Source organism: Gouania willdenowi, chromosome 13, assembly GCF_900634775.1.
Source record: "Gouania willdenowi chromosome 13, fGouWil2.1, whole genome shotgun sequence".
NCBI classification, from domain to species: Eukaryota; Metazoa; Chordata; class Actinopteri; order Blenniiformes; family Gobiesocidae; genus Gouania; species Gouania willdenowi.
In genome coordinates, this window is record NC_041056.1 from 39,104,245 (window position 1) to 39,117,416 (window position 13,172).

At 36.9% G+C, this 13,172-nt stretch overlaps 1 protein-coding gene across 1 annotated transcript in view; it reads left to right on the forward strand.

Moving 5' to 3' along the window:
* Positions 1-13,172, forward strand: part of LOC114474184 (solute carrier family 12 member 9) — a 123,094-nt gene that overhangs the window by 12,536 nt on the left and 97,386 nt on the right. The window contains 5 exon segments of the mRNA XM_028464288.1: positions 2,149-2,283; positions 5,640-5,777; positions 7,258-7,584; positions 11,535-11,642; positions 12,522-12,633. Coding sequence (XP_028320089.1) covers positions 2,149-2,283; positions 5,640-5,777; positions 7,258-7,584; positions 11,535-11,642; positions 12,522-12,633 — 820 coding nt within the window.

The window sequence follows — 13,172 nt, forward strand, 5'->3', positions numbered from 1 at the left end:
ACTTCCACAGCGGTAATGATCATGGCCACAGAACGCTCATTGATCTTTGTGGGTCACAGGTCACAGCTACAGAAAATGGAGATAATGTTGAAAATGTGCATTTGACATGGGAAGTGATTCCCTTGTTTCACACTTGAGTTTTAAACATAACAGTGACTTTTTACAAGGATCCCATTGTGCTTTCTGTGCTGTTTCTATCAGATACTATATCAGATATTATATCAGAGGGTTCAGGACTCATATGAACAAGGGAACTCTGTGTGAGTAAAAATATTGCTTCACAATATATCACATTTTTCCTTAGTGATATTATTGAAAATCAATATTTCCTCCTCCCAGAATCAATGACCAATGTTTTTATTGTATTTTTATTTGACTTTGTCTATGGCCATAGGTTAACACTAGGTGTAGTGTGGTAATGTAAATAAATGTCAGATCGACTGACTGACTTGTATAGGTGTAAAGATACCCTCGATTAATGACTTGGAATTGACATATTTTCCTGAAGGAATCCTGTTGGTTGTGCTGTCTTAGAGCTCTGTATTCTCTTGCACTACCTAATGCATACAGTCTTTGTCTTTACTTCTATCTTCTTTCCTTTTTCATTTTCCAACGTCAGAAAGCCAAAAACACACCTGCTCTGACTTCAAACTAAAAGGAACTTCCATCCACCACTGAGTCTTGTTTTTAAAAACAGTGTCATTCATCAGTGGTCACAGTGAGAGACAAAGAAATGCTGTGGAAAACTGCTGCTAGATGCTAAATATTCCCATCCCTACCATTCAATATCGATACAATACTTGAGTTTGAAACAATTGGCTCATGACCAGGGGCCTCATTTATAAATGTGTGCCTTGCTCAGCACACTTCAGCTGGTGTACGCTAAAAACCAGGAAGTGCGTACAAATCTTTTTTTTTACAGTTTATAAATGAGGGTGCATGTACTTCCTGCGCCTGTTTCCGTTTATAAATCACAATCAACTCGAAGGTTGGCGCACGTGAAGAAACACTTTGCTCCGCCCATTTGGTGCCCATAAAAGGTCAGGTGAACGCCCTGAATGAATATTCATGAATACGAATTTCACGGTGGACCGAAGGGGAAAAATAAAACAAATGTCACTCAATGTGAGGTGGAGGTATTAATAGTTGAGGTGAACACAAGCAGGAGAGCGTAATGTGGTGACACAGTGAACATTACCAATGATAGAAAGGCAGATCGCGTTGCGTTGCCTCATCAGACTGTGAAAGGTGAAAAATAAACGCAGAAAAGCAGAGGAAAAAATGTGGATCACTCTCCATAGGAAGAACGTCTGTTCAACAGCTGGAGGAAAGGGGCGGAGCTCAGCCTCACAAAAAGCTGGAGAATCAGTGGGGATTGGAGAGCCCCTCTCTGTAACGGAGGTGGGGGACACACACAGATGCACTATATATGCGCCAAAACGACTCCAAAACCCCAAATTTACAACAAATGAATCCAATAACACAGAATTCCAACAAAAACACACAGAAAGACATAAAAACAAACAAAATACGATAAAAATATTCAAAAATTAGAATGAAAACACAGAAAAACGACTCTTAAACAACAAAATGTCAACAGATTTACACAGAATTACTCAAGAACACATAAAAATCATTCCAAAAACATAAATGACAACAAAATCACACAAAACAACCTAAATAACATACAAAACCAGAGACAAATATACAAAATGACAACAAAAATACACAAATATACAGTAAAAGGACTCCTAAACAAAAAATAACACATAATGACTCCAAAACACTAAATTCAAAAATACAAAATTAAAACAAAAACACACAAAATGACAGAAAAAAAACATACAAAATAAGAAAAAAAATACTAAATGAAAACAAAAATACAAAAACACACAAAACAACTTAGAAAAAAAAACAAGTAAAAAAATAAGAAAAAATTTTACAACAACCACAAATCCTAACCCTCGGTTGTTTCCGGTGTTAATGCTCATATTGGTGATTATATTAAATGCTAACATGAACGTTGATAATGTGGCCCTGCTGTGAATAAAGTTTCTAATCTCTGCGAGAGGTGACCTTTGGCCCCTGAGTGTTTAGCTTTGGTTGTTAACAATGAACTGGAAGTTTCTGCTTCTGATTGTGTGACAGGGTTTGTGGTGGGACATTCTGGACTGTACCAAGCTATCGCTATGTTCCTGGTAGCCTACTTCATCATCGGCATGACCGTGCTCTCCGTCTGTGCCATCTCCACCAACGGAGCCCTGGACGCTGGAGGAGCCTATTGTATCCTTTCCATCATATGACTCCACATGTGACTTGTTTTCTGTTTTACTTCCAAACATGGACTGAAAGTGAGAAGCAGCTCACACACTCAAAGCTTTGCTTACAATAATAACTGTGATCAGTTCTGCTTCTATCGCATGACTGAACATTTTCAACATTATTGTGGTTGGAAACACAAACATTGATTTTAAACAGAAGACCTCATTTAGACCTTCAAGGTTGTCTGTGTACGAAGCCTAATTAAAGATCCATCAATTTGTGGACAGGGGTGGTCTGTCCAGACCAGCAGGGGGTGGACTGGTCATCTGACATACTGGAAAGTGGGCCGGTCCCGTTCGCTATGTTTTTATTTATTTATTTATTTTTCCCGAGCGAGTGGAGGCAGAGTCTAAGGTCTGTAAATGTGACCGTTTATAGACGAGCCCATGTCCGCTCCAACGGTTAGGATACCGTATGTTATGATTCAGTCCTGTTTATGTGGACTGTAAATCATAATAGCTACATTTTTTCTTTTCTTTTAATCTAAATTCTCTTTGTTTTAATCACTGTACTTGCTGCTGTTGTTTTTAACCTGTAAAGTGTCTTTCAGTCTCTTAAAAAACACTTTTAAATCAATTGTATTTTTATTATATTATTAAGACGTAAAGAGCCACATGTTGAGCACCATTGACTTAATACCAGCTTCTACATGGTGTCACTGACAATGTAGTGGATCACTACATTATCTCCACGGTGGAGATGCTACACCATTCAGCCTTTGTGTAGGGCCTCCAGATTTCTATAATTGCGAAAAATAAGGATCTCACTTCAAATTATTATTATTATTATTATTATTATTATTATTATTATTATTATTATTATTATTATTATTATTATTATTAACAATTTGTATTTAAAAAAAAAAAAAAACTGAGCAAAAATCGCAATCTGACACTGAATATAGCCTTTTATGCATGTTTAGGGGAAATATGACACATTGACAAGTGATTTATTTTCGTAAACACATGGTCAGAGAAACAGAAATGTCAAATCTCGCACAAAATATGACAGACTTCACTTTCTAATATGGAAATATTTATATGACACAAACTAAACCTTTTTTGGGACATTATGACACTTTTCCACCATATTTTTCACTGTAAAACGAGTGGGCTAATGTTAGCTATACGTCAAATCTCACATTATCTCAGCGCGTGTTTGTTTCAGTGCTGTGTATAAATACTACATTAATAACAACACTTAACTCCATTCACCGTATTAAATAAGTTTGGCATGATTTTTAATAGCCTGTAATGTCTGATTAGGGAACGCTGAGGAAATGGAAACTAAATGTAAATGTGTAAACTCTGAAATGGAATCGAGTAAGTCTTGAAATAAAAAATGGGAGGCTCTTTTTGTGCTGTTTAAAAATACTTCTGGGCCATTGATTTGGTGTTAAAATAATGCCAAAACTTTACAAACTCTCTAAACATGTTTTACTCACAGGCAACAGTTCATGAACAAACTTTGTGAGGTTTGCAAATACAAACTAATGCATTTTGTTTTGCAAATAAGAAACATACCTGTTCAAACAAATACAGCCTGTTTTACACATACAAAGAAAATATCCTTCAAGTACAAGTACCTTTGTACTTTAAGTGTTTGTGAGCTAAATAGGCTCGTGACACAGAGTACTAGGCTTACATTTTGTGTAAAATATTTACTTAGTGTTCAGTGGATGGAAATAGGAACATAATGGAAACCGGTGAGTACTGTATTAGTCTTTCCAGAATTCTGATGCATTTTCATTTCCTAAAAATGCTGTTGGACATTCTGCATAACTCTAACGCTACAATCCAATAATAAAAACAAATGACTATTTTAATGCCTAGAATTGTCATAGTTTAAAGCATATGTGTCAAACACGTGTTAATATAGGCCCGCCTGGAAAAAGTACAAACAACAAAGAAAAGCTAATACATGTGCATAATACCAAACAATTTTAGATTTCTCAACCACTCTAAATTCACAAATTGAATGAAACTACAGAATTATTGCAAAGGCCCACATTTTTCTTGTGCCTATATCACACAAGTGGAGTCATATTTTATCGCAAATTGTTGGAAGAACTGACACTTTTTTATGAAATCTTCCAATTTCCTATCAAATTCCTATAGAAAAATTTGTCACAAAATAAGTTTTGAAGTGAGGATTCTGCAGCCCACTTGAGATAAACTACTTCATATTTGACCCCTAAACTAAAATGAGTTTGTCACCCCTGGTTTAAAGGGTTGTTTCACACCTTTAACTCACTCACTGCCATTGATGCAAATATACGTCATTTCAAATCCAAACGCTCGCTGCCAATGACGTGTATATATACGTCAATTGTGTTTTTCAGCTGGGGTTTCTAGGAGACAGTGTGACGGAGGTCTCACATGAATATCAGGCTTGTACTATGATGTAGTGACCAACTGGTGCCAGTAGACAACAGCGTACCTTTGGACAAGAGATTCGCTGGGGAGGGAGAAGCCATTGAAGAGTGTCGCGATCGTGAGAGAAGACGATCAACAACCCAGGCCAAACGCGTTGACTCGGCATGTTGGGAGGAGGAGGAAGTTGCGTGTGTGGAAACTGTGGAGGGGTTGGGGGGAGACTTTGAAAACACGTTAATGAAACTATAAAACTCTGACCCCGATAACAAAATAATAATAATTTTGGCATCGAAAGCCCGGTCTCAGTGTTGTTTTTGTAGTTTTATAGAAGGAAACCAATGTTGAGGCGTCACTAAAGCAAAAAAACAAAAAACGTTTCAAAGTCAGACACTGGCGTTTTGTGTGAAACTACTTATATTCAACTGCTGATTACAGAATGACAAAACAAGCTAGAAACAAAAAGAGTCTATTCGTTCAGAATCTGGTTTCATATTTTAGATTGTCAGAGTACAAAATATTCAGTGGGTCTTTAAAAATCAGTGAAAATGCTTTAAAATGGCTGGCAGTGAGGGGGGTGGCTGTTCTGAAAATGGCTGGCAATGAATGAGTTAATCAACAATAAAACAGCCAACAACAGGGGTAGTGATTCACAAAATGTTGGCTCATGTTTGTACACTAAAACATTCTAGCAACCTCCAGTGGCCAAATTAGTTGAGTAACGTATGCTGGTATTTATAACTTTTAATAATCCTATTTGTTAGCACTTCTTGTTCTTCCTCTCAGCTTTGGTTTTTGATGCAGCATCACCTCCTATGAACTAGTGTTGATTTTTTTCACCCGTTTGATGGTTGATAAACAGTGTTATAGTCATTTTCTTTTGTTTGTTGTGTCTATATGAAGAGGATGCATTGATATTGATTAGTTCTCCTTAACTGGACTCAGACATGATCAGTCGAGCACTGGGTCCAGAGTTTGGCGGCAGCATCGGCATTATGTTCTTCCTGGCTAACGTGTGCGGCAGTGCGCTCTTTGTGCTGGGTCTGGTGGAGGCCATCGTGGACACGTTCGGGATGCCAGAAGGTACGTTTGGGTTTCTTTGTTTAGACTAAATCAACAAAGTTTTTTTTTCTTAAATTTCTTCTAATATCTGTGAAACTTTCCATGGGAAATAACAGGAACTTATGGGAATTAACAGGAATAAACAATACATTTAGATTTACAAGATTGAAAGTTGGCCCATAGCAGGGATGGTAAATATAGTTGGGAAAATATATTTCTGCATCATCATGACTGAAACAATTTTATTCTTCACTCACTGTTTATTGAGGGAAATTCAGGCCACGCCCCCTGTATGCACTGTGGCCTCCTCCATTAAGAAGAGGCAATTGCTTGAACTGGGTTTTTAACAGGACTTGTGTTGTTTTTAGAGGGGGAGGGGTGTCATTTTATCACATTTTCAAATAAGGGGTCAGCCAGATAAAACATATTTTACTCAACATTTATATTTTTAGGCATATTGAAGCTATTATGATTATTGGTTTATTTATTTTTGAAAAATTGTTTATTCTGTTATTTTTATTTTTTATTTAATTTATTAATATTTAATTTATTTCTTTGTGTATTGATACCCTCATGCTGTAATGCTGCTTGCACATGACATTGTTTTCATGTTAAGTTCAAGTGTTTGTATGGTGTTTATTTGAAAATAGAATACAATTACAAATCATAAAAAGCATTGATATTTTAGTGGTGAAATAATTGTTTGAGATAATTTGAGTTTAATACAACCCTTGCAACGTTTGTGCTTGAAGAGCAGTTATTGATATCAGTGTCAGTGTTTCTGCAAATTATATTTTTGAGTTGAAATCACATCCTACGTTTAATATCATATTACTTTCTGCTTGTTTTGAAAAAAGAGATGCTTACAAAACTTAAGTCATTGTAAAGTTCAACTGGGAAATCTGTTGAAATGTTGTTTTTAATGGTATTATTTTACATGGATGCTTATGTTTAAGTTTGGATATTATAGAATTATTTTAAATTAATCACAATTTCTGGTTAATACCATGAATAATTAGCAAAATCCCCTAGCTTAAGTTTTTGTGGAATTTACTGGATGTTTCAAACCCCTTTGCAACTCAGTTTAGTCATTCACAACCAACTAAACTTTGTCAAGTTTTTCAACCTTGGGGTCGTGACCCCACGTGTGGTCGCCTGGAATTTAAATGAGGTCACTTAAAATGTCTAGTAATTGATAAAAAAATTATATTTTTTATTATTATTCCTACAAATGAAATATTTGAATAATAATGAAAATGAAAATTCTATTTTTGTAATTTTATAAATATTATTCCTTTTCAAATGAAAACACCACACACAATCTTAAATAACTGTATTCTATACTTTCACTTTCTAAAATAGAAAATTATTTAAAAAGAATTATGGTATAAAAATAATAATAATAATAATAATAATAATAATTGAATTTTACACTATATTGTATATTATATAAAATATTTGTAAGTGTTGGGATGGATTCTGTTTATCACCCACTGTCCAGATGGAAGCATGGGCAGCTCCCCCTACCACGTGCTCCCATCAGGCTACTGGTGGTCCCTCCTCTACTCCACTGGTGTGGCCCTCCTCTGCCTGCTGGTCTGCTTAGTGGGAGCTCACATCTACGCCAAGGCCACCTTCCTCATATTTGTGGTGGTCATGGTCGTCCTCGGCACAGTCTTCATCAGCTTCTTTGTCGTTCCTCCTCAAACCGTCGTGCTGCCCAGTTCGTCCTCCTTTAACCCAGCGCTCAATGGGACAGGCCCCACAGTTCCCACTACAGCCAACTTTACTGGGTTTAAGTTGGACACGCTGCTCAACAACCTGAATGGTAAGAAACAGTGCAGCGTCACACCATGACAATTGTTCCAAACTCTTAACATTTAAAGGTCCAGTACTTTACTATTTTTCACCCATCTCCAATTGCTCTAAGAACCCCAACAACATAGTATTTGGGGTTTATTTTTTCAAATTTGCCTGTTTTCTGGAGTTTTAGCCTCTGAAAAGTCACTTTCCTATAAACAGGCTGTTTTTGGGCCTTCATGCATATGCATGAGTGGGCGTAAACACGCACGCTACTTCAGCGCTGCTTCAGTGTGTGTTTTTATTACAGCAGCAGTAAATCATTTTTGGGGGTATACTACGTAGCTAGATAATTAAATCCTGGATTTATCGTCAATAGCGGGCTTCAACTGACCAAACATTCCCTATCAGAAAGAAGCTGTCCTACGACCCGGTTAGGTGTTCAGCTTAGGTTTAAAATTATGAATAATTAAAATCCATAATTCAGACCAATAACTACACTGTTGGTATAGAATGTAAGAACCCTTGCAGGAAGCTGCTGACTGTGAATGCGTAAAAGCGTGAGATTATTTTTGATATGAATCTATTGGATGATAAACAGACAGCTCTCTGATCAGTTAAGCTTTATTACAGCACACACGTGTTTTTATTCAGGTAGACCTCTATTTATCACACACACACTGGGATGAGAGCACATTGTTTAACTGTAGTATGTTCCTGCTGATGCTGTCAGCATCACTATAGCTTATGTACTGTATGTATGAATGAATGAATAAACGAATGACTTCACCCACATACAGAGACACAGGTTTCATCAGCTGACTGTAGATCAGTCCATCAGATATACATCTATATCTTTCCTAAATTATATCATCGGTAAATAAAAGGATTGCATTTATCATTAATTAATTTTTCTTTTTTAAACGCAGCTGTCAGTTCTGCACCAACCAGGATCTTCTAACAATGGGCAGGTGGTTTTCTAAGACATCTGATTGGTCTGGGGGTGGGGCTTTAGGACTCGCTCAGATCCTAGCCAGAACAAAACTTGGTCCCGACCAGGTTAGTTGTTCAGCCTAAGTTACCATGGTGATTTAGCTTCGTAAGATGTAATCTAGCTTCGTAATATAGCCCTTAACAGTCTTCTTTCTCACCTCGTCTGATCACAGAACTAGTCCATTTAAGACGATAGTCCAACTGCTGCCTTGCATTATGTCACGAACACGTCAGATCATCCAGTCTCAAGTACCCCCCGTAGTGCCATCGTGTACCCCTTTTTGAGAAACACTGCGCTAAAGCTTTGTGATTTTTACAACTTTTCTAGTAAAGTACAACTTGTTTCTTTCAGCTCCACTAATAGATCTGACATGCTACTGGTTCAGTCACGGTCACTTGTGATGGTGATCGCTGCATTTAATGCTTGTCAAGCAATAACTTTCTTTTGTGCTCCACCTCAGTATTGCACGCAACGCTAAACAATTGACCTCCTCTTTCACGCAACACATCAGGAAACTGATTTGGTCAATGTTTAATAGGCTTAGGAGGTAGATTCTTATTCCGTCAAACCTCTTCCCTATTTTACAGCGGGATACAGTATTACTGTGACAAATTAAACATTGTGACGTAAGGCTCAGACAGCATCACCAAATTTTTGACTTTTGCCTTCAGTAACTGAATACCAAACACAGATCTGATTTTTTTGTATGTCCGTTCACATTACTATTTAAAATGTGACCTGTATCAGACTCCAGTGTGAACGGTTAGTGGCTCAAATCTGATTTGCATGTGCATTGTCGTGTTTGTCTCAAAGTTTGTGTGCAGTGGAGCCTGAGAATGAATGATCAGGTGCAGAGGAGGCTGAGGAAAAAGAAAAAGAGAGACAAATATTTTGTTTTGGCTTTTTGTGGTGCTTATTTGCTTTTAAACACAGACCATTTATCATATGAACCTTATTCAAGCTTTGACCAGAACCTGACAAAGCAAAAGTGAAACCTACAGGTCCGACAGACATTAGGTATTTATATCAGAGCCCGACCTGGTACCGACAATTAAAACCTATTTTTTCCATACAAATGACATTTTTTTCTGTTTTTATTAATAAACTGTTGATGTCAACATTAGATCAGCGCACGGGGAAACAATCACACGTCAAACACAGGTGTGCAGTGTGCGCTGCGGCGCCAGAGACAGCAGTGGATCTATTTACATAATCCATGTATCAAATATAAGGATAATCCATGTTCTTGTGCAGAAAAAGAATCCGTGTATCATTCGTTCTTTCGTTTTTAATTTTGTAACAAAAACATTAAAAAACGAAAAAAAAACCAAACACTCATTGTTTGATATTTGTTTCCAAAACCAAAATGAAAAATTGGAAAACGCCTTGTTTTTCAAATTCAAGCTCTTCTGCTTCGGTACAGAAAACGAAAAATGGAAAATGAACACCTTTATTTGTTTCTTCATTACCAATTTGCCAAAGTACGTGAATAAGAATAAATGTGGCACCATTTAAATAAAATAGTGCACTGTGGTTTATTACATCACTTGGCGGAGGTCTGCGTTCTGAGTGCTTTTCTAGTTATTAAATGTTTATTGGTTTATTTTCCTTTAGGCTCACATATCTTTACTTTATATAGAGTTAGATGTAAAAAAAAAACAAAAACGAGGCATTATGTCAAAAGGAGAACAATTGAGCATCGAGCAAAAAGTGGACCTGCCTTTCCCCTGATTATCACTCGTTAACCAAAACATCACTTATTTTGACTGAATTAGAAAAATGTTTGTCCTGACAAATATTTCAGCTGTGCAGGGATTTAGCAGATTGTTAGAAAGCATTGTGTTGCTAGAGTTCAGCCAATTTGGGAAACATTCCCACATCATATGACATCCCAACCTGCTCTCATTTATCCTTACCAGACATGACGCATCCAGTGGTGATCCCCATGATGCACCCATGATGCCCCCTGAACGCCTCACTAGGGAGGCGTTCAGGGGGCATCCTTATTAGGTGCCAAAGCCACCTCGTCTGGCTCTTCTCAATGCGGAGTGCAGCAGCTCCACTCCTAGCCCCTCCCGGATAAATGATGATTCAACGTTTCCTCAACAAAGCCACTCTTAGTATGTTAGAATACGTTTGATATCTTACCTGACCGATAGTTTATGCTCCAAGGTATAGAATTGTTCCAAAAAATCATTTTAATGTGTTTTTTATATATAAAAAGGTGCACATATTTTGTTTATTGTCACTAAGTCCATTGGGGTCTTTGTTTAACATGCTGTGCATTAAAACAAGTATGTTTGTAATTTAAGATATCTGTAGTTTACTTTTGTGTGTGCTGCATTTAAGCTCTATACCAGAGAATGGAAACTTTGATCACAGCGAAGCAACAAAAAAGTAATTGTCTGATGTGAGGAATTACTATCACAATTCATAATAATTACCCATCTGAGCATTACTACATGAACAATTAAAGGGTTTTCTCTATTATTTTGTGTGTTTTTTGCAGTAATTTTGTGTATTTTTTTTCATTTTGTGTGTTTTTGTAATCGTTGATTGTATTGTTGTTGTCATATTGTGTATATTTGTTGTTTCAAATCATTCCATGTATTTTTATTATTGTTTTATAAATTTTTGTCATTGTATTTGTCTTGAGAGGTCCACTTGCAGGGCCCCTGGCCGACAGTTGCATGTGTCTGCTCTACTATTCTGCGATTTTGGCTAAATTGCTGCGTCACAGGCATGAATGCTTTATTACCCAGTATTCCCCTGCTTTTTTAATTGTTTTCTGTGTAGATTATATACATATAAAATGTATATCATTTGTAATTCCCTGAGTGGATATGTGTGTAAAATGTTATAATAGGTTATAATAACTCATCAGTTGCTGACCATAATAAGGTAAACTACTGATGAAGTAGGAATAGAGAAGATTGAAACTAACTAACACCTACGGGTCAATGTCTATTTTTGTCTTCCTGCAGCGGACTACACTGTTGATTACACCACAGGAACAATGATGACCTTTGCTACCGTGTTCGCCGTCATGTTTAATGGCTGCACAGGCATCATGGCGGGTTCCAACATGTCAGGTAGGTTGACGATGGATGAGACTATGACCATGTGTAGAATATAGAAAATCAGTGCCTTATAAAGCTACTTTTAACAATATTCAGCCTCATGCTGTATCCTTTAAGCTGCGAGGGACGATCCCTACCACATACATCTATGAAAGTGCCCAGTATGTTTTATGAAAATAAAATGCAATGAACTTCTAAGCTAAAATGCATTCACTGACACCTAGTGAACTTAGAGCGCAATAAAAAAAAATTCCTTAGAAAACATCATGAAAAAAATATATTTGTACATTTTTTGGATCGATACAATAATCGTGTGGTGAAATGTTGCAATACATCGCTGAATTGATTTCTTCTTACACCCTTACAAACAAATGTCAAAGGTTAAAATTGCTTCTCATGAATTTGCTTTTGACTCACAAACGATTGTTGACACATTGTCATGATTTCAGCTTGCAAAATGTTTTGTGCTTTGCATTGTGGAATTGAGAACTGAAAACCCTGTAGAATGTTTGAAGTTACAGTTCAAACTCACTTAATGCCATTTTTGTTCTGTTTCTTTATGTTTGATAATATTTGGTTGTTTTTGTAGAAAAGCCACATAATCAACTTCCGCCATTGTTTTGTCAACAGCTTTTATTTTGTGAAAACAGGAGAAATGTCTCTTTGGCAGTGTGTTTGGGATCACACTGGCATCAGTAGTGGAGAAGAACTTTTGGATGAAATACAGGCACAGCTTAAACCATGTTAGGGATTGTCCCCAGCAGCTTTAAATCTGTGTTGGTCACTGAAGAAGTGAAGTCATCTCCAGGAAAACATTACAAATAAAACTAAGCTGCAGCATTGTTGATTATGATGATTTCCATCTGAGGTTAACTTCTCTTCTTCTATCAGGTGACCTGAAGAATCCCAGCTACTCCATCCCCCGTGGGACAATCACTGCAGTCATCTTCACCTTCATCATCTACAACCTGCTCAGTGTGCTTGTGGCCTGTTCCTGTGACCGGTAAGGTTCATGTTTCTACTTCATTTGGTCGCACTATTGATTTATCCTGACTCTATATGCAATATATTCAGTTCTAGCAGTAGCACTTGAGCTTTTTACAGACAGGTAGAACATGGCACACCCAGAGCTGACGTCCAGCCAGACATCAGTCACACACAGGTTTATTTTATGCTTTCTGGTTGCACAAAATCAGAAAAATTAAGACCTCAAAACAGTGAATCTAATTTAAATACATTGATATGATTGACAAATCTGACTGCAGATGACTTGCAGTATTATCAATTTTAATCACTTTTTTATTACAAATATGAAATTGTGAAGTATTATTTAGGAATTCAGAATACTTAAAGCTGATTGTGAACATTTTTTTAAATTGTACCTGTATTTCATCCAAAAGTTGTTCATCATCCACTATTGATGCTAGTGTGACCCCAAACACATTGTCAAAGTGACATATTTGCTGTTTTCACGAATTAAAACTGCCTTGGCTGCACTCCACTTGGCCCGTTGGTACCTGTCTGCTGCCAACTACCTTACGG